Consider the following 22,557-nt stretch of genomic DNA (forward strand, 5'->3'; position numbering starts at 1 on the left):
GTATGTATTTTCATATTTACCCTCATTTGTGGGCACGGTTCATCTGTGGTCTCTTTCACATCCAAGAAATTTGGAAAGCGAAATCAAAATGAAAGTGTTGGAAGGTTGGTACTTGTGGCAGCAGCCTTATTCTTAATGTCTTCAAATATCTGCCTGAGCCAAAGCCAAAAACTCCTGGACAACATTTAAAACAAAACTCAGTGACAAGCTATCCACAAGAATCACTTTCAATAAAGCAAATGAGGTAAATCACCAACACGACCTGTAAAGAATCAGCATATATAGGGAAGGAATCAGATGGAAATCATGTGGCATCTGGCAGCCTTGAGAACAGAACCTCAAAAAGCCAGCAGGTAATCATCTGAAAGTATGGTGAATCAATTGGGAGTGGAATCAAAACAAACAGGATCAGGACAATATATGAGAAGGAAGGAGAATTGGCTAAAAATGGAGGAGCCAGAGTCAGGAAATCTCAAGACCACAGTTTTGAAGAAGGATCTCTGTGGAGTTAGAAAATCCTGCCAATTTCTAAAGCTCAGAAAAAACTAGTTTCACATATTAATGAGCAACCAAAAAAATAAAAAAAAAATCAAGGTAAATTCCTATTCAAAATTACAAGAAAAAAGGAGAATAAGAAGCAGAACATTTCTGTAGAAAAAAATAAATAAAAGCATGCCAGATGGACACATTGTAACCTACAATTTCAAAAATGGAAACAAAAACATTACCAAGTAATGCAAGATGAGGATGAATAACAAAAAAATAAGAATTAGTAAAGTCCAGAAATTATACAACTTGGTAAAAAATTAAAAGATAATAAATTGTTCTTCAGAAGTAAAGTTAAACTAAGAGCAACATAACAGCAAATGAACCCAATAAATAATTCTTTAAGATTAAAAGAAGGTGGAAGGAAGAAAAAAATTAATCAAAAATAAACCAAAACCACAGTGAGGTATCACATCACACCAGTCAGAATGGCCATCATTCAAAAGTCCACACATGGTAAATGCTGGAGAGGGTGTGGAGAAAAGGGAACCTTCCTACACTGTTGGTGGGAATGTAAATTGATGCAGCCACTGTGGAAAACAGTATGGAAATTCTTCAAAAAACTGAAAATAGACTTACCATATGATCCAGCAATCCCACTCCTGACCACATATCCACAGGAAACTCTAATTTGAAAAGATACATGCACTCCAATGTTCATAGCAGCACTATTTACAATAATAGCCAAGACATGGAAGCAGCATAAATGTCCATTAAAAGATGACTGGATAAAGAAGTTGTGAGATATATAGATATATATATTAGACACACACACAATGCACTACTTCTCAGCTGTAAAAAAAGAATAAAATAATGTCATTTGCAGCAACATGGATGGGCCTGGAGATTGTCATGCTAAGTGAAGTAAGCCAAAAAGAGAAAGAAAAATACCATATGGTATCACTTATATGTGGAATCTAGAAAAAAAAAAAAAAGGACACAAATGAACTTACAAAACAGAGACAGACTCATAGATATAGAAAACAAACTTATGGTTACTGGAGGGAAAGGAGGTGGAGAGTGACAGATTGGGAGTTTGGGATTTGTAGTTACTACTATATATAAAATAGATAAACAACAGGATCATACTGTATAGCACAGGAAACTATATTCAGTACAATACACACACACACACACACACACATTTATACACTATGCTGTACACCAGAAATTAATAAAACATTGTAAATTGACTATAATTTTAAAAAAACTCAAAAAAGAAAAATGACGAATAAAAATAAAAAGGTTAGAATGGATCTACCAATATCAGATAAAGTAGACTCTCAGGATGATTAATATTATCAGAGATAGAAAGGACTTTTCAGAATAACAATAGGGTCAATTCATTAAGAAGGCATAAAATGATTAAAAGTATATATACTTATTAATAGTGTTTCAAAATACATGAAGGAAAAGTTGACAAAATTAAAGGAAGAGATAGACAGTTCCATAATTCTAGTTGAAAGTTTTAGTATCTATCTATTTAAGTCATTAATGGAGTGACTTAGTAGCCAACTTTAAGAGTTTTCTGTTGGCCAAAGACGGAACAGTTTGAGCTTTACTAAGGACATTAATTACAGTAGGTCAAATCTCATGAATTGAGTTTAAATCCATAAGTTCATGATATTTCATAATATTTAATTGGCCATATCTGGATGATGATAGAAAATAAATATGTTATCTTGAAAACTGGCTAATAAAGGGGGGGATCAAGTTTTTATTCTACCTTTTCTATAAGAAATGTACATTGACTAATCAAATTGTTCAAGGAAGTGTGTTTTTATAAAAGTATATAATCACTTTGCAAACCCAATGCATTACTAAATGTAGGCATTATTCATCAATGACTGCTAACTTCATAAGAAGGGAAACAAACAGACATATTCCTTCTGATCAAAAAACACATATTGCTTATAAGTTTGCCAAATGGAGGACATCTGAGTCTGATAAAACCTTTGGATCCTGCAGTCATTTTGCAGGAAATATGGAAAATAGAGGAATGTATAGATCTGCACCATGAGTTTGCAGTCAGCAAGTGAGAAACTCTATTGGCCAAATGTCTTGAGTTATTCAACAGATAGATTGTAAGAAAAAGAAAGATATAGAGTGGGAATATATAGATAAAAAGGAACATAAAACACACTGAAAACACTATAGTGGGTGAAACTGTAGTATCTAAAGATGCACATATGAGCACAATTGTAAATGAAAACAAGAAAGTGATTTTACTATGAAAGTGTAGATAGTTTCCACTTTGGTGTGTAGTAAAGAAGGTGTGATTGACATGGGGCATGTGGAAGGCTTTCAAGGGTGACTGGGAATGTTTTATTCCTAGACCTGAGTGGTGGTTACAAAGCTATTTGCTTTATACTAATTTATTAGCTCATAAATATGTTTTCAGTGTTTTTCATGTGTGCTTTATTCTACAATGAAATGATTAAGAAGAAAGAACATAGGAAAAGAAAGGGAGCTGGGGGAGACTGATTTAAGATACGTAACAGCCAATTTCAGTGTATGGACCTTAATTGGATCACGCTTTATTCAAACAAACTATAAAACCAATTATGAGAAAGGTATGGAAATAGGAGCAAGACAATATTGAGGACATTGATGAATTTTAAATTATGAAAATGGCAATGTAGTTAGCTTGCAGAAGGGGTCTTGACATTTAGAGAACACAGAAATAGTTATAAATAAAATTGTATAATGTCTGTAATTTGCTTTGAAATAATAGTGGGATGCAGTGAGTGGGTGTAGATGAAATAAGACAGCCTGAATTGGTACTTTTGAGGCTAGGTATGGATACAGGGCTCACCGTATATTCTATGATTGTAATTTTCCATAGTAAAATGCATAAAAGGGATTAAAATTATTATTTTAACAATTTTACACCAATAAGTGTAATATATCTTCCAGGTTAAAAAAAGTGTCCATCTATATATCTGCAATGAAGTCTCTCATTTCTAATTAAATCCCATTTACATTTTGAATATTCTGTGGTCATTTTATTTTTATATAAATTCTATCATTTTCTCTTCTTTTTTTCTCATGCATGCCCTCTGCCTGGAACATCCTCTTTTCCTCCTTTAGAACAGATCAAATTCTACAGCTTCATAAAATGGTCCCTGTTCTCTCCAGCAGAAAGTATATTTTCCCCCATATACTCCCATAGCTATTTATCTATGCCTGTTTCAATGCACTTTTCACTTCATTTGTTTATGTGTATATTCAATACATACTTGTTTAAGATCAACTGTATTCAATGAAATATGTCAGAGGTTTGGGGGAAGACAGTAATGAATTAGATCTATGCCTAAACCCAAAGAATCTCACAGTTTAATTCAAAAAGTTTATGAATAAGAATTCCTATTCTTATCAAATAGTAGGATTAGAAATTCTACAAGAGTGTCAAAGAGAAGGTACTATTGGTTTTAAGAAAAGAAACAGATTTATATGCATGCACTTCATGAGGTTGACTATTTTGTGTGGGTAAAGTTATCCCATATGTATCTCTGTGACTCCCAGATTTCTGGTTTCCTGATTGGTCTAATGTCAGTCGTATTAACCAAGGTATGAAATAGCAGAGGAGGAGCAGGTTTGGGGAGCAAGTTAGGAATTTTGATCATGTGTCATATTGAGTTAGATTTGTCTGTGAGCCATCTAGGTGGCAGTGACCAATAGTTAGTGGCTACTTGTGTATGGGTCTGGAGCTTAGAGCTTAGAAGAAAAATCAACTAGAGACAGAGAATTAAATGCATCCATGTGAGAGGTGAAGCCCTTAAAAAGCCAAAATAAAGTGAGAAGAGAAAGAGGCTAAGATTGAAATGTGGAGAGAATGTTTGTGAGGTGAATGAAAGCAGAAAGCCTAGAAAGAAGAATGAGAAGAAAAGGTCACGGTGGTGAAACAATCCCCGGGCAGGTACCCAACGACGTGCAGGCGACCAAAAGGGACAAGCAGTGAACTGCCATCCCTTCTATTCTCTGACTATGAAAAAAGCTGCTAGTGACATGTGGTATGCTGCTTTTTGTTTCTCTGCGTTTGCCTAATGGACACCTTTACTCCTGGGAGTGCTGCCGTCTTGGGAACAAAATCAGGGTTGTTGGTAGCTGAGGTCTCCTATCACTGTGTAGTAACGCTGCTGTTGTTTTCTGCTTTCTACCTTCTGCAGTCACTCCTGCGTCCACTGAGGTATCTTTGCCCTCCTACAGTAGTCCTCTTGCAGTTGCTATCAACTGAACTTCCTACTATGACACTGGAGAAACAGGCTCTTCCATTAATACAAATAACTATGAGAGTTAAAGGACATACTAATCAGTTCCAGCAAATTTGCTTTCCTGCCGGCAGCAGGGTGAAAACTCATGAATTGAAAAAAGGAATAGGAAACTGACTTTTGCATTTCACTAGCGCAGTATATTGGGCTAGGTACTTTAAAGGTCTTTAAATGCTATCGTATGTAATACCATGATCAGTCAAGGTAGATAGCATCCTTTTATAGATTAGGAAACGGATGTTGAGAGAGGTAAGACAATAGTAGTTAACATTTACTGAGCACAGGAATTCTTCCAAATGTTTTAATAAATTTACTCAATTATCTCAACACAAAGTGGACTCTGTTTTCTCCATTTTATAGTTAAGGAAACCGAGGTGTTGAATGGTTGAGTGATTTGTCCAAGGTGACATTGATTTGTTCAAGATTCAACACTATGCAATCTGTATCAAGAGCCCAGACTTTTACATTGTCTTACATAATGTACTCAAAACAATCCAGCTGATAATAGGAGAATCTGGGGTCTCAGGCTAGTTCTATGTGGCTCAAAAGCCTTTGCTCTCCAGAAATGGCACACAGAACATGTCCAGTCTTTACTTCTGGGCTTTAGGGCACTTTGCTAATTAAAAAATTTTTTTTTAATTTTTAGTATTTTTTGTAGGAGGAGGTCATTAGGCCTATTCATTTATTTATTATTCTTTTTTTTTTTAATGGAGGTACTGAGGATTGAACCCAGGACCTCACGCACACTAGGCATGCGCTGTATCATTTGAGCTACACCCTCCCCTCTTAGGGCAGTTTAAAGGGCAAAGTAATATTTGAACACAGATTGGGCTCTAGACTGGACTGTGGGACATAAGGACACCTATGAGGAGAAGTTCCTAGGAAATCAGAGGGAACTCAGAAATGCTGAGATTTGGAGGGAACAGAAAATCTAAAGTTTCTATTTCAGAATCTTAGAGAAATGGGGCCTTGAGGAAAGCACATTTCTGAAAAGGCGCCAGGCTTGGCCTTCTTGTTAGCATAGCACGTATTGTTGGGAAGTTAGTCCAAGGTCCATGGAATAGACTTTATTTTTAAAGTGCTTTTTTCTCAATTTGATCTGACAGCTTAGTTTGGTTGGTTCTTTATCTCTTTCCTTTTTCCATAGTGTCTATATAGTGATTTTTAACCTTTGGCATGAACAAAGTTGTGTATCATATTTTCTTTCCAAACTATACATATTTAATTCCATACATGCTTACATACACACAGCATTTCACATATAGTTTCAGGGCTTCTGAGGACCCGGGATTCATCTTTTTAACTCAAAGTCAGTTCAAATATCTCTGAAGCCTTGTGGTTCAATTAGGCTGAATGAATCACCCACTCTATTAACTTATATCTCAACTTTGTTACCATAGTGATTGCATTTCTCTCTTCTGTACTAAAAGTGACCTCTCTCTTTTGTTTTCCCTTGAGTATCAAGCATATATCCTGAAACTGAGCCAATAAACTTTGTGTTCAGGAATTGATTAAATAATTGAATAAATTAGAGTGGACTAGATAATTCTGTGGAAATAAGGACCATTTCTGTTTTTACTGGACACTGTATGTCCAGCTTCTAACACAATGTCTGACACATAGGAGGAATTTTGTAAGTATTAATATATAAACAATAGATGATGTATTTCTGCTCATTGAAAGTAGCTGGTATGTAGAAGTCTTGTGAGTCTTTGTGAACAAGTGTGGGGTATTTTATAACAATTTAATTCTGGAAGCAAAAATGTCAATAGATATTTCTAATTGTTCTAACCTCATATTTCAGTTAAACTCTTTACTCCCACTTTCCCCACCCATCTTACAACTCACCCATCCCATATGCTATAGTTTCACGTACTCACCTTCTTATTAGTATTCACATATTGCAAGAGCTTGCAGTTCCGTGTCTTTGTGTCTGTGTCTTTGCTCCTGTCATTCATATTTTTGATCATGCAACACCAATGTGTTGAGCATTTACCATGTGCCCAGTATTGGACAAGTTACTGGCAATGCAGATACAGTACTCATCCACCTCCAATTTCCCCCATCGAAGTAAATTTTCTAGAGGAAGAGATAAACATGACAAGAGATCATTTAAGTTAGTTAAGTACTAGCATGGAGCGCAAAATGCTATAAAAGTGCAGGGAAGTTGTTTACACTTTTTTCTGTCCCTGGAGTGTCTCTCTCCATGTCTTTCCTCCTCCTGAATGGCTGTTAATACTCATCCTTTAAGATCCAGTTCAACTCTTTGTCCATGAAGATTTTCTAAACGTTTTCTGTTTGCTCTTCTTCCCCCACTTCCCCACCCCAATATGCCTTTCATTAGTATTCATTGTAATCCTCCACTAGACTACGTATCTATAGGTTAGGAACTGTGTCTTTTCCATTCTTGTGCCTTAACACAGTTTTTTAAAAACGGTAGGTTTGTTGAATGGAAACATTTGTTCTTATTTAGTCATGACATCCGCCTCACCCACATCCCACATGTCACCACGTGATTTATTTCCTCTCGGATCTCAGAGTCATTTCTTGTGCTGTTCTTTACCTATGTGCTGTGGTAGGTTGCTATGACTACCGTTATGTGGTTGAAAAATTGCTCCCCTGTTTAACTTCTCTCTTTTGAATTCAGAATGAGGAACTGATGGGTCAACTAAATGAATGACTCGTCTTCTAGTCAGATAGTGTTTGCTTCATAGTGGAATCCACTTACTGTTAACCCATCTCTTGTATTTGGAAACGTGTATTTTTAAAATTCTTTGGGTATCTAGATCTTTGTTCATATCTTTTTTTCCTGAATTCCAAATGAATAATTTTGAAATCATCATCAAATTTGCAGGGTTTATTTTCAGGAAGAGTTTATTATGTTTAAAAATACTTTGAGTGTCTCAGATGCATGAAGGGTATAGAGAGGCAGCAACTTGTAAGAAATAGAGAAAGCTCATCAAACTGAAGGCTGACGTGAACAGTTCAACAATGCCCTGAGACTACCCTCACCACACACATGTACACTTAGAACGTAAAAGACTTTCTTTATTTGCTTTTATAGCATGCTATAGGTCTAATAGCTTTGATTTTTTTTTAATTTTCTTTTTCTTTTTCTTTTTCTTTTTGTTTCTTTTTTGGTTAAACTAGTTAATTTAACAATTTTGAATGATCAGCTTTTTTTCTGAGTAGTAGATTAGACCCCAAGCTTTTTCATTACTTTTTATGGAGTAGTCCTTAATTTGAAATATTTGTCTAGAGCAATAACTTCCAAGGAAAACCTGTCCCAGACCTACAGGTTTATCTTATGGAAAGGAGAGAAAAATCCCAGAGAAACTTGACTTACACCACTGACATACAGGCCCAATGAGAGTCTTAAGCACATCCAGCTCAAATTTCAAGTTTATCCCCATGAGTTTGGAATAAAATGAAGAGAAAAGGAGAATTAGCAAGAAGACAACACATACCTGTTTTGTGTCGTCTTCCTTGCTATTTAGATATGTCAGATTCCACTTCTCTCTTAATGGTAAGTCCATGAGGGCTGACCTTTTGTTCTGTCTAATGCTGTATTCTCAGAACATGAAACAGTGCCTGGCATGTAGTTTATCGATCAATACCCAAGAGTGAATGAATGAATGAATGAATGAGAAGATTTTGAGTCAAAAGTGTTTCTTTATATTTTTAGCATATACTATGACTTCTAAAACAATGTGATTTAAATAGTTTTTACATAGTGGTACTTGATGAGTCAAATAGATTTTTTAGCCTTTTCTTAAGAAATTGACAAGTTTAGTACTAACAGCTTACTTCCTATTCTGAAAATTATGCTCTTCCAGTTTACCACTAATTGTAGGAATCAGCCTCATGGAAGTGATAGAGCCATATCACACTATTAACACTGGGGCTGGCCCGCCAGTGGGGCATATTTGCAGAACCACAGCATAATGTGGGAAGACAGTGTCAGGTGAGAGTAGGAGCAAGGGTCTCAAAACACGTAGGTCTCCATTCAAATTCCAGCTGTGACACTGCCACACTCTGTGACATTGGAAATTAGTTAATCTTTCTAGGGCTTTGTATTTTCATCTATAAAACGTGCATAAGAGCATTCCAAACTTGTTAAATTTGGAATACAGATTGAATGAGACAGTGGAGTAATATAGGAATTTAAGTTCATGTCTCAGTATAATTGTTTCAGCCTCAACTGATGGCCGAAGATTGGTGTTCATTCTTCATTAAAAAGCTAATGAAAGACCTTTACTCAGCTGTCTAAAAAAAAAACTGTTTTAGCTCCACGCTGTATTATTTAGAAGATCTCTTGATCTATCTCATTTTTTTCACTTGTAAAACTAGAACATATTTAGTCTGATCTGTCCACTTCACAGGAACTTATGAATAGCTAAGCTAACAAGTGAGAGGAAAAAAATAGCTTTGACCTGTTTAAAAGGAAGGTGCCAGAACAATGAAAAAGAGTTCAACAGATAATCTAAACTCAATTTAAACCAAATCTGATATAAATTTATTATAAGACTACAGGGTTTTGTGGCCTTATACTATGTGATAACCTGAGAGTATTGGAATATTTTGCTGATTTGACTAGTGTCTAGAAGCACTGCTTATCAAAACAGGATAAACTGTATTCAGAAAAATACGTTAACTGAGTATATATCGGCTTCCTCTTGATCGTCTCCATGAATCAGAAGTTTAGTGCTACTCTTAAAAGGCATATTTCCTGTGACGAAGAATTACAAAATGTTCCACTTAGTGTAACTGTCATATTTCAAAACACATGCTCCAGGAATTGAAGAAAGACAACCTTGAGTATACAAGAATTAAAGTTAAATATATGAACACAGGAAATTGAAAGTACAAGCTGGTAATAGACTCCCAGAATTTTAAGATCTAAAGGACTTTAGAGATAAGCCAATTCTTTTTGACAGATAGTATTGATTTTTAAAAGAAAAACGCAAGTTTTTCTAAAAGTTAATGTTCAGCACATATTTTTGTCACATATGATATATTGCTTTTTTTTATTTAAAAGAAAAATTAATAAGCCAATTAGGGGAGGAGAGATCAGAAACAGGATTCTAGTGTTGAATGAAATATTTCAACGTCAAAATTTTGAAAGTCAAGAGTTATATGAAAATATGAGCTGGAGAAGAAATAAACTCAACTGTTTTTTTTTAAACTCTTTAGACTTTTGGTAAAACTCAAAATATCTTTTATTTTTAAATTCCAGACTCTGTACTATTCAATTATAAAAAATAAGAAAAGTAGACAAAAAAACACAAAAAGCATTTGGAAATAACTGATGCAGTGATTCAGCAGAGTGATTAAGAATGCCAAAATCAAGGGGGAGGGTAGAGCTCAGTGGTAGAGTGCATGCCTAGCAAGCATGAGGTCCTGGGTTGAATCCCTGGTACCTCTATTAAAATAAATAAGTAAATGAATACACCTAATTGCCTCCCCTCCCCCAACCCCCAAAAAAAGAATTAAAAAAAGAGTATCAAAACAGACATCTAAAACGGGGCCTAGTTTATCAAAGTGACTGTATTCCTGAATTAACATAATCAGTGAAGAAATGTGGGAAAATGAAAAATAATTGCTTTTTAAATAGCAGAGCATGCATTTGCTTAAGTGACTTTAATCATTTTTTGAAGTTTTAGCCTTGCTTTTCTATTAGCATGGAAATCTCAGAATTCGAAAACTAGGACTTGAGACAGGAACCTTGTGGTTTTGAATTCATATTTCAGTTCAGAATTTTCCTTTTCGTCTTGCAGAAAAGATAATGAAGTTTATTGCATTAATTCTCTGGAGACACATCATCAAATACTTGACCAAAATAGTTTTGTAAAAAGTACAGCCGGCTTAGATATTTGTATGTTCTGTGCAAACTTGAATGTCTGTGAGTTTATGTGTTTGTATATTGTCTATGCATGTATGTAAACGGTAAACATTTTTTTCCTTTACTTCTTAGGGCTGTCATAAAGTACACAACTTTAATAATGTAATTCCTGAAGGCATGAACTTGAGTTTTCTCATAGCCTTGGTTTCAAATAATGGAAATTATACATGTGTTGTTACATATCCAGAAAATGGACGTACCTTCCATCTCACCAGGACTCAGACTGTAAAGGTGGTAGGTAAGCATGATTTACATTAAGTGCACACAACAAAAAATGCAATAATTTTGTTTTAAGCTCTTAATAGTGTATTACAATTAAGTGTGTAAATTCTAAAAGAAAAGCAACTTAATCTTTTATGTTCACTGCACTATTTGCAGAGCTTCAGCAATTCTACCTACATGGTAGGCATTCAGTACCTGTAGTTCTACTGCACGAATATGTGAATGAATAAAGGCAGCTCGGGGAGTGAAAGAGTGCCAGACATATCTGTGTTCAAATTAAACCACTGCCATTTATTAGTACTATTAATATTTATCTGTACTCTGGGACAATGACTACCTAGCATTTAATACAGTTGAGAGTATTAGAAATAATATACATATTATGCTAATTCAGTTCCTGGCAAGCAGTAGAAACTCAATGAATAGTCGTTAATATTACTGTCAAAGCATTTTACTTGAATTAAGTAAGCTGTGTCTTTGTATGTATTGGAATACTTATAGCTAATGCTGAAACTGTTTGCTGGCAGTGTTCAACCAGTGCTTTGTTTTGGGAGTGAGAAACTAGAGAAGTGGAAAGGACGGCATCTAGGCAGAGTCAATAGACTCCTATCAAACCTAGAAATCAAGAGAACCATGGCCCTAGGTGGCATTTAGAGGAGAGCCCTAAATACCGCTGTGCCCACTGTATTAAAAATGATAGCATATCAGAGTGAGATTTTTTTCATACCCTATCTTACTTAGTAGATGGAAGCATTAAGGTCCAGCAACAGAAAATAATCTATTTAGAGAAGCTCCCTGAGTTAGTAGAAAGAGTGATTCTAAGTTCCAGGTTTCTGACTCTTTGCTTCGAGTTTTTTATACTGGTCTGAAAACAGATTCAGCATAATTTTTTTAAAGGGTTCAATATAGTGCAAGTAAAATTCAAATCGTATAATTTTGTAATCACTGCTTCTCTTTCTCTACTTACTTTTGGAATAATGCTGAGTTGGGAACTAATTCAGAAGAAAAATCAGACTAAATTAGAATCTAACATGAGAGGACTTTAAAAATCAAATGAATAATCTAAACATATATTCCTCTTGGAAATTTTTTCATATATATATATATATGAAATAAATATATACACACACACGCTTTAATGCATTCTTTTTTGGAAAGTTGGGAAGAGACACACATGGTCATCTTGATTTATAGATCTAGAAGTTGATAGACACAGATGTGAAGGATGTATTTCTCATCCAACTTTCAAGCAATACAAGTTTGCTTTTAAAACTGTGAAGTATTGAGTACTTATATACCAATAGGATGCTTTAATATGCATTACTTAATGTGCATTACTTAATTTAATCCACATAATGAACCTGTGAGGTGAGTGTAATTACTCTCATTTTAGAGTTGAGGAAAATGAGCTTTTCAAAGATTAAGTTAAAAAAAAACAGAGTCAAATGGTTAGTATATGGCCAAGTCAAGATTAGAGCCCCCGTCATTAAATCTTTGAAACTTGTGCTCTTAAACACTGCACATGAAGCTCCTTCAGGGGCATCTTTCTTTCAGTTTAGGAATATAGAATGTTATAAAAAGCAGCAGTCCTATGAATGACCATTCAGCTGATAACTGGACACCAGATAGACTTGGGCGCTGACCTCACAATTGTGATTTTGAATTTTCCATTTACTTGTTCTTTAATTTAATGCTTACTTATTTAACCAGGTGCCAATAGACACTCTGGGCATGCTGAGGAGAACTGTGTAGAAAAGAAATAACTGAGTAAATTATTACACAGAATGAGAAAGAAGTCTGTCTCATGTAAGCTTTGGAAAGCAAAACCAGTTTGGATAAACGTTCTATCCTTAAACAGCAAGGATACTAGATATATTTGTTTCTTCGTTTGTTTGTTTTAAATGAAAGAGGTGTTGTAATTGACTACATATTGAACTTTGGGCCCCCTCAAGAATTGACAAACTGTGCCAGGAGGTTGGGTAATGCGTCAAAGAAGAGCAGATTTTTGATAGTGTTCTGAATTTGTCTGCGAAATAAAGTTTACGCGATTTAACGTCATCTTCCTTTGTTCTTTTCTCTCTATCACAGGCTCTCCAAAAGATGCATTGCCTCCCCAGATCTATTCACCCAATGATTTTGTGGTCTACGAGAAAGAACCTGGTAATTATAGCTGTGCCTCTGAATATCAGTTAGATTCTCTTAATTACAAGAAATGAAGTGTCACTTAAGCTAATGCAAGAGAATAGAGGACTGTTGTAAAGAAACACATGAATTGAAACTGAAGTGTTGTCAGAAACCAAGTCAGCTCTGGGGATTAGCTGCTTCATCCATCCGGTGGGCAGCTCAGGGATTCTCTGCTTCTCTCCCGACAGCTCCTTGCTTCTTCCTCTGCAAGCAGGGTTCCTCTCCTGATTAGCGATTTCTGTTTGATGTAAACTTTAGCTTGCTCAAGGCTTTGGTTTACCAAGACTTCACCATGGGCACAAGACGTCTTCTAAACTTCTGCCCCACTACAAAGGGGCAGGGGGTGGAACTGGAGGCAGAACCATGAATTCAATAAATGACAGCTGATAGGACTTGCACGATGTGATTCAGAACACTATCAAACGTTTACTCTGGTTATGTGGCTCTCTTTTTAGTTTTCATATCTTTTCATTCTTGACAAAAATCATTTGTAACTGACCAATAAGGCATAATTTGTTACTCTTCTGACTCAAAGCCTCTCACAGCTAAGTTGAAAGCCATATGAAATGTTAACATTCTCTGTATTGTATCCTTTCCAATAAATTGACTCCAAACCCAATGAAAGATATAAAAGAAAAATTGTTTAAAATGTGCTAAAGATAATAGAGGCAGTGTTCAACATAGGTGGAGAGTAACGCTCCCCGCCCCACTGGCCAGCCCAGAATTAAGGTAAGGTCTCAAATAATGACCTGTCTTGTAAAAAAAAAAAAAACAAGAAACATACTAAGGGGGTCTGCCAAACCCAAATTTCCTAGAATTAATAGTGGCTTTATATATCAAGATGAGCATTCTTCCTACAATCAGGGTAAACCCTTATTCATCATCTAAATATCTTTCCTCCACCTATCATATGATGGTTGCAAAAGTATGCCTGAGTCCGTGTTCACTTGATCTTTCTACATATTGACATAGGCAACTGGAGAGGAAGACATAAGAACCATGTGCTGGAAAAGAGGATTAGAGTATGTCCACTCAGTGGGACACACCTAAGTTCAAGTTGAGATGACAATAAAATTTATCATCTCAACCTGGACACCTTTTGAGAATGAAAACAGTCAATTTTAATAACTAAGTAGGAAAGCAAGCATAGAACAGAACTGTCCTGGGCAAACTGAAACAGTCTAGGTCAAATCCTGGTCTCCCACTTAGCAGTGTCAACTTGGAATGTCAGAATCCAAAGAATATTTAAGCTTCAGTTTTTTCCAGCATCTGTAAAACATGAATTTAAAAAATATTTTATATTTTTTGTTAAAATCAAATAAGGCCACCAATTAATAGCCAAATATAATAAATATTTAGCACAGTGAATTATTCAAAGGTCTCAGTGAGTGAGCTGCTGCTGCTGTTGTTATGATGATTACGATCATTACCATTTGCTGCCTAGAGATCCCCCTATCCTCATATGCCAGCTCAGAAGGATAGGGTAGAATTTCTATTTGTAAATTGTCTTTAATCTCATTGACTGCACCCTAATAGCTGGAGCATTTCCAGATTCAGCCTGCCTGACCAGTCCTCTCATCTATGGCATTGTCCTGTCTTCTCTGGCCAAGGACCAAAGATCTGAAGACCCTTTCCTCAGTCACCCTTTGTTTGGGAGGGAAATAACAAAGGAGAAGAGCTGTCCATGGAGGTTCAGAGCTAAAAAATTGTCAGAGCCTTTTCGAACAAACACTGTCACTTTAGAGCATATATAAATGATATTAAAAGATGGACATTCTGATACTGTTATATAAAGTTGCTGCCCTTATGTTCCTGGTTTGTTTTGCAATAAGAATAGTACATTACCTTATGGTAGCCCACTTGAAAATTAGTCAGAAGTAGGGTTGCAGGGGTATGTAACTTTCATGGCTTCTGATTGATCACAGAGTGGAACCTTGTAAAGGTACACACTGATGAGTTAACTTGCTTTTTTTAGGAGAGGAGCTACTCATCCCCTGTAAAGTCCATTTTACTTTCCTGAAGGACTCTCGCAATGAGGTTTGGTGGACCATTGATGGAAAAAAGCCAGACGACACCACCTTTGACATAACTGTTAATGAAAGGTATCCTTGACACAGGCAAGCGGGTGACTAACCCTTGTCCCTCAACTTAATGCCTTCTCATGTATACTAATCAATGAAGATTAAAATTCTAATTTTTGCCTATCATTAACAAAAATCAGCATGAATTTCAAGTCTTTATTGGCCACATCCCAAAGCAGGATTATTGGACTTGGCAGTCCTCACCCCAGACTCCACCTAATGACCACATCTGTATGATACCCACCTGAAGGTAGATTGGGGGGGGGGTGCATATCCTACATGAATGAAAAGGCCACAATTATGGGGTTGTGGATAGATGAAAGCTTGCCAGCATGGTCCTGTTTTTCTCAAATCTGGAGTCTGGGTCTATGTATTTGTGCTTCAGATAATTGTGTTAGTTTCTTGTCTTGCAGCAAGCATATATTTCCTATCTTCCTCCTCCTCTTTCTTAATTATCATAACATATATATTGCATTTATAATTGATAATAATTTTTGATATTGACTAAACACATTCATGTTCTTTAAACTTTACTTTTAAAGTAGATGGGGTAGTAATATAGCTCACTCTTAAAATAACAAGCTGGGTCATTTTATTTCTAAAAACGTGACATTTTTTGAAGTGGCTTGAGTTGGCAAGGAGGAAATATGGGTCTTTGAAGACAAAAGAGTCCCCTGTAAATTAAGCATGCAGCTGCAGGAGAGCAGCTGGGTAACTGCAACAATTAATAAAAATGAGCAGCTGACTAACTACATGACAAAGTAGTTCGGAGAACTTAAGCCTTATCACCATGTGTAAATAGATCTGAGGCTACTTGAACTTCCAGTTTTTAAAAGGTATTTATTCCCTAGTAGTAAACTCAGACTTTATGCAGAAATTTATTGATCATTTCAGGAATTCTGAGCATTCTGCTTCCTATCTTCCTAATAATAATAAATGAATAGTGACCAAAGTTACATTGTTTCTCCTTGCTGTTATTGAAACACATTTCTCTGCTCATAGTTGAGCAGTGCAATTACTTAGGTTAAATCCATCATAGCCCTTTACCAAGTTTTCACGACTGATGGTAAGCCTGATCAGAAGAACCCGGATGTCAGTCAACTGTAGGAGAGAGAATGTTTTTCCCCTTTTGAGCAAAGTAGTTCAAAAGGATTTTAAATCTTCATCTTGGACTCAAAGCAGTTGATCTCTGATTTGCTGAGGATTTGTTTACTTTCCCTGAGAAGTTTCTTATTTTCAGAATATAACCGTGAGTTTTCAGCATTTTGACCAAAATGGTCAATGTTCAAAATCCAAGTTTTGGGAATCCCTGAAATGCATTACCTATTACTGTAGGGTAATAATAATAATAGCTTATATAAATATGTATTAAGCATTGTTCTAATTCTTATACATCAACATATTTAATCCTCAGGATTCTTGAGTAAGTTAATACATGTAATGCACTATGTTGGCATTGCCACTTTCCTCCTTTTCAAAGGAGGAACTCAGACATGGAAAGGTTAGTTACCTCACCCAAAGTATATAACCAGGAAGTGACAAAGCGTAGATCAAAATCCAAAGGGATCCGACCTCAGAAGCTTATCTCTAAACTGATACAGCATTCTGCCTCAGATGTTTGTGGAAGGGAGACGTTTCGCTTTGAAGAGAGATCTGTAGTATGATGCTAACACTGGGAGCTGATCGAGGTATTGAAATTGGGTGTAGTGTAGATGGTAAAGAGTGGTATTGGAATCGAGATGCTGGTCTTCTTTTGTAACTACTGGATTATAGGCAACACAGTTTATCAGCATCGCCCTCATATAGGGGTTCTGTGGGTGTCTACTTGTCTGGTTCCCACACGACCATGGGCTTCGGTCTCACTAATGCTTTGATTTCTTTTCTCCTATTTCTAGCGTAAGTCTGAGTAAAATAGAAGACGAGACAAGGACTCAGCTTTTGAGCATCAAGAAAGTTACTGCTGAGGATCTCAAGCGCAACTATGTCTGTCATGCCAGAAATGCCAAAGGGGAGGTTGACAAATCAGCCAAGGTGAAACAGAAAGGTAATGGATGCATTCAGCGGATGAATCCGTGAACTCCAAATGTAACATTGTGGTGAATAAGGAAAAAGGAGAAATTGAGGAGAGAGTTCCAGCACTTAGCACATCTGACACATAACAATGAATTAAAGTTGAATGAAACATCTTGAGAGAAAGTTTCCATCTATGTAAAGATACTCAAAACATAATTTCTCACAATTTTAGTAACTTACTGCCCAAATGTGAGTTTAAAATTCTGTATGATTACGATAATGAAGTATAGTTTTATATCTATACAGTAATGAAAAATAAAATATTTAAAGCTACCAAAGATATAATAAAACTGATAAGAGTCACATATTGTTGGTGAATTGTAAAGACCCTTTTAGAAATCATTGATGACAGAGTTCAAGAGTCATAAAAATGATCATACCACATGACTTAATACTTTTGGAATTTTTGCTGAACAAATAACCTAACAGAAAGGGAATTACGTCCCCATCGATGTACTTAGAAGCATTATCTCTAATAATGAAACACTATAAATAGCAGTCATCTAATTTTGTGCAAGTAGTTAAGTAAGATAGAAAATATTTATTCTCAAAAACATAATTTTAAAATGTTGATTTTAAACACTATGTATCAATATTCAAGCAGGTTTATAATACACCACTAGCCAGAACTGCTAAAATGAAGGTTACTTAAACTATGACTTAAAATGATGTAAAATGATTTCTATGTTGATATTACCAGATTTTCCTATAATAAATAAAAATTATAAAGCTTTCTAGTATGAGCTGTTGCTCCTAAAGCATACTGTGTCTGAAATTCTCTTTGGGTCTCACCCCTGACAAAGAACCCCAGCCAATTAATCTTTTCAAGAATGTTTTTCAGTGATCTGGATAATAATGAGGATGCATTATACATGAAGTCAGGCCATTCAGAATCATTCTGAATCCCAATGTCAGAGCTTATGATGGTTATATCAAAAGCAAAAAAACAAACAAAACAAACACACACACAAAAAAAACAGTTAGTTCATAACTGTTGCATTTTGCAGTGGGATTTAAACCTTTATTAAAGTTGATGGAAAAACGGGCTTCTCGTCAACATTTCATTACACTTTAGAAAGTAAAGAGCAAAGACCTGAAGTGTGTATGCATCTTAAGAAGGCTTAATGGATTGGTTCTGAATAGTTAATTGCTTCTGCTCCTCAGAAGTCAGTGCAAAGAGAAGAGACTGAACTATGTGATATAAGGCAGTATTTCCCAAAGTTAGTTCCTAAGAACACGGCTAAGACCCTTTATAGTACTGCAATTCATTATTTGTGCTATGGACTCAGATAGTCTGTGTTGGAATCCTGTTTTCTATGCATCCTAACTGTGTGACCTTGGAAAAATCACTTAACCTCGCTGAGCTTCAATTCTTTCTATTTAAAGTAGGCAAAATCATACCATTACCTCACAGGGTTGTTTTAAAGTACTCAGCACAGTTCCTGGCATATATACATATGTACATATTAAATGCTCAATACATATTAGCTCTTTTAATTATTATCTCCACAAGATTTTCATAGATGTTAGATGACAAAAGGCTTTTATACTCAACTATCATTGACATCTAGGGTAAATAAAAGTCAATCAAGTTACTTTAGTTCACAACCCCTTAGAGTCTTTAATATGTTAATATTTGATATGAGTATCTGCAGGGAGTTTTAATATAGTAGGCAGGATTTTTTCAAATATATTTAGCGCCATATGCTTTACACGTAGTGTTTTGTGCAATTCATCTTCTGAGGCATGTGTTTTGGGAAACAACTATGGAGGATGGCATAAATTAATACCTTATTGTCAGATGGATAGAATCAAAATATACAACTAAAATAATGTTTAATCTAGGAGAGATGTGGAAGTCTGTCCACCAGAGCTGCTTGTGTCGCTTTCCTTTCACAGAAGGCTGTGTTCTGAATGGTTTAACTCGCGTGGCAGCAGGAATGTGGAGTGATAAGTGCACCCACTAGACCAGGTGATCTGTGCTGAAATTACATGAATATTACATAGGACCCAGTTGGGTCTCTGTACATCCAGTGGTACCAGCGCTGTTGTGGGTTTGTTTATTTGGATTCTATTCTGGGCTAGTTAATGCTGAGATCATAGGTGATACGCGTCCGCCTTCAAACATTATATGTAGGGGTCCTTCTCTGAATTCTGCATCTGTTGACAAAGCGTTCTATGTACTTCATCAAGAAGATGAAAGAAAGAGGCCCTAGCCTCAATGAGAAGAGCTCACTGGGACAGACCTTTTGACAGCAGCACAATTTCATCTAGTCAGTTAAAGCAACGTATTAAAGGAGAGGCAGTTAATGTGAACATGAAAGACATGCAGTTTTACAAAAGGAGAGTGGTAGGGACTAAGGCAAGGTGTAGGCCAAACTTTATGGGCACCTGCCAAACTTATTTCCAAAGAAGTCACACCATTTTACACTTTCACTAGCAGTGTATGTAAGTTCCAAGTGCTCTACGTCCTCACCAAGCTTTGGAGTTATCACACTTAAAATTTAGCCATGCTAGTAAATGGGCTCTAGTATCACATTGTTTTTAATGTGCATTACTCAGATGCTAATGATGTTGAGCACTTTTTCATGGACTTACTGACCACTAAGTAATGGTTCTTTTTCTGAGATGCCCGTTAGAATTTTTGACCTATTTTGCTATTGGGTTACTTGTTAGTGGTATATTATATCTCAAACATCTTTTGTCAGATATGACTTGTAAACATTTTCACACAGTTTGTGAATGTTTGTTTTGATGAGCGTAATTTTTTAAAGTTTCATGAAATCCATTTAGTAAGTTTCTTCTATTATAGCTAGAACTTTCTAGATTTTATATTAACATTCTTTCATTTATAAAGATTCTTCTTTTATACTTAGGCTTATGATCCATTTCAAAAAAAATGGTTTTCCATACAGAAACCAGTTGTTCTAACCTCATATTGAAAATTTTCTCCTTTTTTTATTGAATTGTTTTGACAACATGGCCCCCCCCCAAAAAAAGACTATGAATGTAGGTCTGTTTCTGCATTCCCTTTTCTGTTCTATTCATCTGTTTGTCTATCTTTACTCCAATACTACTTTGTCTTGATTAACAGCTCTAACGTAAGTCATGAAATCAGGGGGTAGGGGATAGTTCAGTGGTAGAGTGAATGCCTAGCATGCATGAGGACCTGGATTCAATTCCCAGTACTTCCATTAAACAAACAAATAAATAAACTGAATTACCTCCCCCTATAAAAAGGTTAAAAAAAAACACACATAAAGCAAGTCATAAAATCAGATACTTTATGTCTGCCCTCTTTTTTTTCTTTTCCAAGATTGATTTGACTCTTTTAGGAACCATATATTTTTTTCATGTGATTTTAGTATTAGCTTGTCAATTTCTAACATCAAAGCCTTGCTGGGATTTGACTGAAATTTTAGCAATATTGAGTTTTTAAATCCATTTACATGATATAGCTCTCAACTTATTTAAGACTAATTGAATATTCTCAGCAATGCTTCTTTTAGTTTTGGGTATACAGGTCTTGCACACATATTGTTAAATTCATCCATAAATATTTTGTTGTTGCTGTTATTATAATGGTATTTTTAAATTTTCATTTTTCCAACTGCTCATTGATAGAAAAGAAACATGAAATTAATTAGTTTATATGTTTTTATCTCGATCCTTTGACTTTTTCAAATTCACAAATTAAATGAGTTTTTTTGTTTTTTCCTTGTTTTAGCATTTTCTATACATTTGATCATGTCACCCATAGATAAACTGACTTTTACTCCTTCCTTTCCAAACTTCATACTTCTGATTTATTTTTCTGCTTATTGCATTCTTTTGAACCTCCAGTAGCATGATCAGCAGAAATTATGAGAACAGCCGTCTTTGCGTTGTTTCCTGTCTTACATGGCAATCATTCAGTTTTCACATATTAAATATGATGGGTTTTGTAGGTTTTTGTAGATGACCTTTATCTGCATGAGTGATTAGTCTTTTGTTTTTGGGTTGCTAAGAGTTTTGTTTTATTTTGTTTTGTTTTTATAGTGAATATCTGTTGAAGTGCATCAAATTCTTATCCATTGGAAGATCATAACGATCTTTCTCATACTCTGTCAATGTAATGCTTTCCATTGATTGATTTCAAAATGTTGATCCAATCTTTAATTTCTGGGGTAAACCCCCACATCATCATGATTTACTATCCTTTTTATATCTCTGCTTTGTCTCTTTGGTTTTCAATTTTTTCTTCTACAGAATTTACAATATTAATGCTGAACTTGCCATCATTTGTCTTGAACTAATCACTGTACATATTTTATGAGAACCTTAAAATGGCATATTTCCATTTCTTTTTTTCCTTTTTTTGTCTTATTGTTATGATACATTTCAATTTTGCATTTAGTATAAATATTTACAATACATTGGTATTATTTTTGCTTTAAGTAAGTATCTTTTAAATACATTAAGACCTGAGAAAAAAAGGTTTGTCTATTTATTTGCATATTTTCCATTTCTGGCACTATTCATTCTTGGTAACACTTTAGTCTAAAGAACTATTTAACGTTTCTGATGGTGCACATCTGCTGGTTGCAAATTCTCTCAACTTTATCTTGATTTGAAAATGTCTTATTTTATCGTAATGTTTATATTTCAGCATTTTATTAAGAAAGTTTTCACATGCATGGAGTATTTGAAAGAATTATATAGTGAATAATCATATACCTCGCCTAGATTCCATCATTTTGCTATCTTTGCTTTGTCCAGTACCTATCCATCTATTCATTCCTCTATGCATACATTAATGCATCTTATTTTTTGATACCTTTAAAGTAGTTACAGCATTTTTAATATTAGGATTTTATTTTTCAGTTTTTGAATTTGTAATTCTCCACCAAAATATCTGTATTGATATTTCTTATTTGCTTTTATAATGTTCATGGTCTTTTTTTTAAAATTCAACAGGTATATTTATAATGCTCATTTTAAAATATTTTCCTCCTAATTCCATCATCTTTGTCAATTCTGGTTCTGTTTTTATTGGCTGAATTTTCTTCTCATTATGGGTCACTTGTTTTTGCTTTTTTTCTGTCTAAATTTTTTTAGTCCTATTCTAGACTTGCGGATATTACACTATTGAGTGTCTGAATTTTATGAGTACCTGTTAATTTTTTTTCTAGCAGGTAGTTAATATACTTGCATAACAGCTTACCTTTTCTTGAAGCATCTTGCTCACCTTTCTAGAGTGGGTCCGAAGCAGCCTTTACTCTAAGGCTAGAGTGGATCT

The 22,557-nt window shown here is 35.1% G+C and overlaps 1 protein-coding gene across 3 annotated transcripts in view; it reads left to right on the top strand.

The window, feature by feature from the left end:
• IL1RAP (interleukin 1 receptor accessory protein) overlaps positions 1–22,557 on the top strand; it is a 128,351-nt gene that overhangs the window by 79,591 nt on the left and 26,203 nt on the right. For all 3 annotated transcript variants that reach the window (XR_012073417.1, XM_015236602.3, XM_072962769.1), the window contains exons 5-8: positions 10,792–10,957; positions 13,030–13,101; positions 15,101–15,227; positions 17,102–17,250. Coding sequence is in view for 2 of the 3 variants with exons in the window: in XM_015236602.3 (XP_015092088.1) it covers positions 10,792–10,957; positions 13,030–13,101; positions 15,101–15,227; positions 17,102–17,250 (514 nt within the window). In the remaining variant the exon portion in view is untranslated. The remainder of the gene's footprint in view (positions 1–10,791; positions 10,958–13,029; positions 13,102–15,100; positions 15,228–17,101; positions 17,251–22,557) is intronic.

This window comes from Vicugna pacos, chromosome 1, assembly GCF_048564905.1.
Source record: "Vicugna pacos chromosome 1, VicPac4, whole genome shotgun sequence".
Lineage (NCBI taxonomy): Eukaryota > Metazoa > Chordata > Mammalia > Artiodactyla > Camelidae > Vicugna > Vicugna pacos.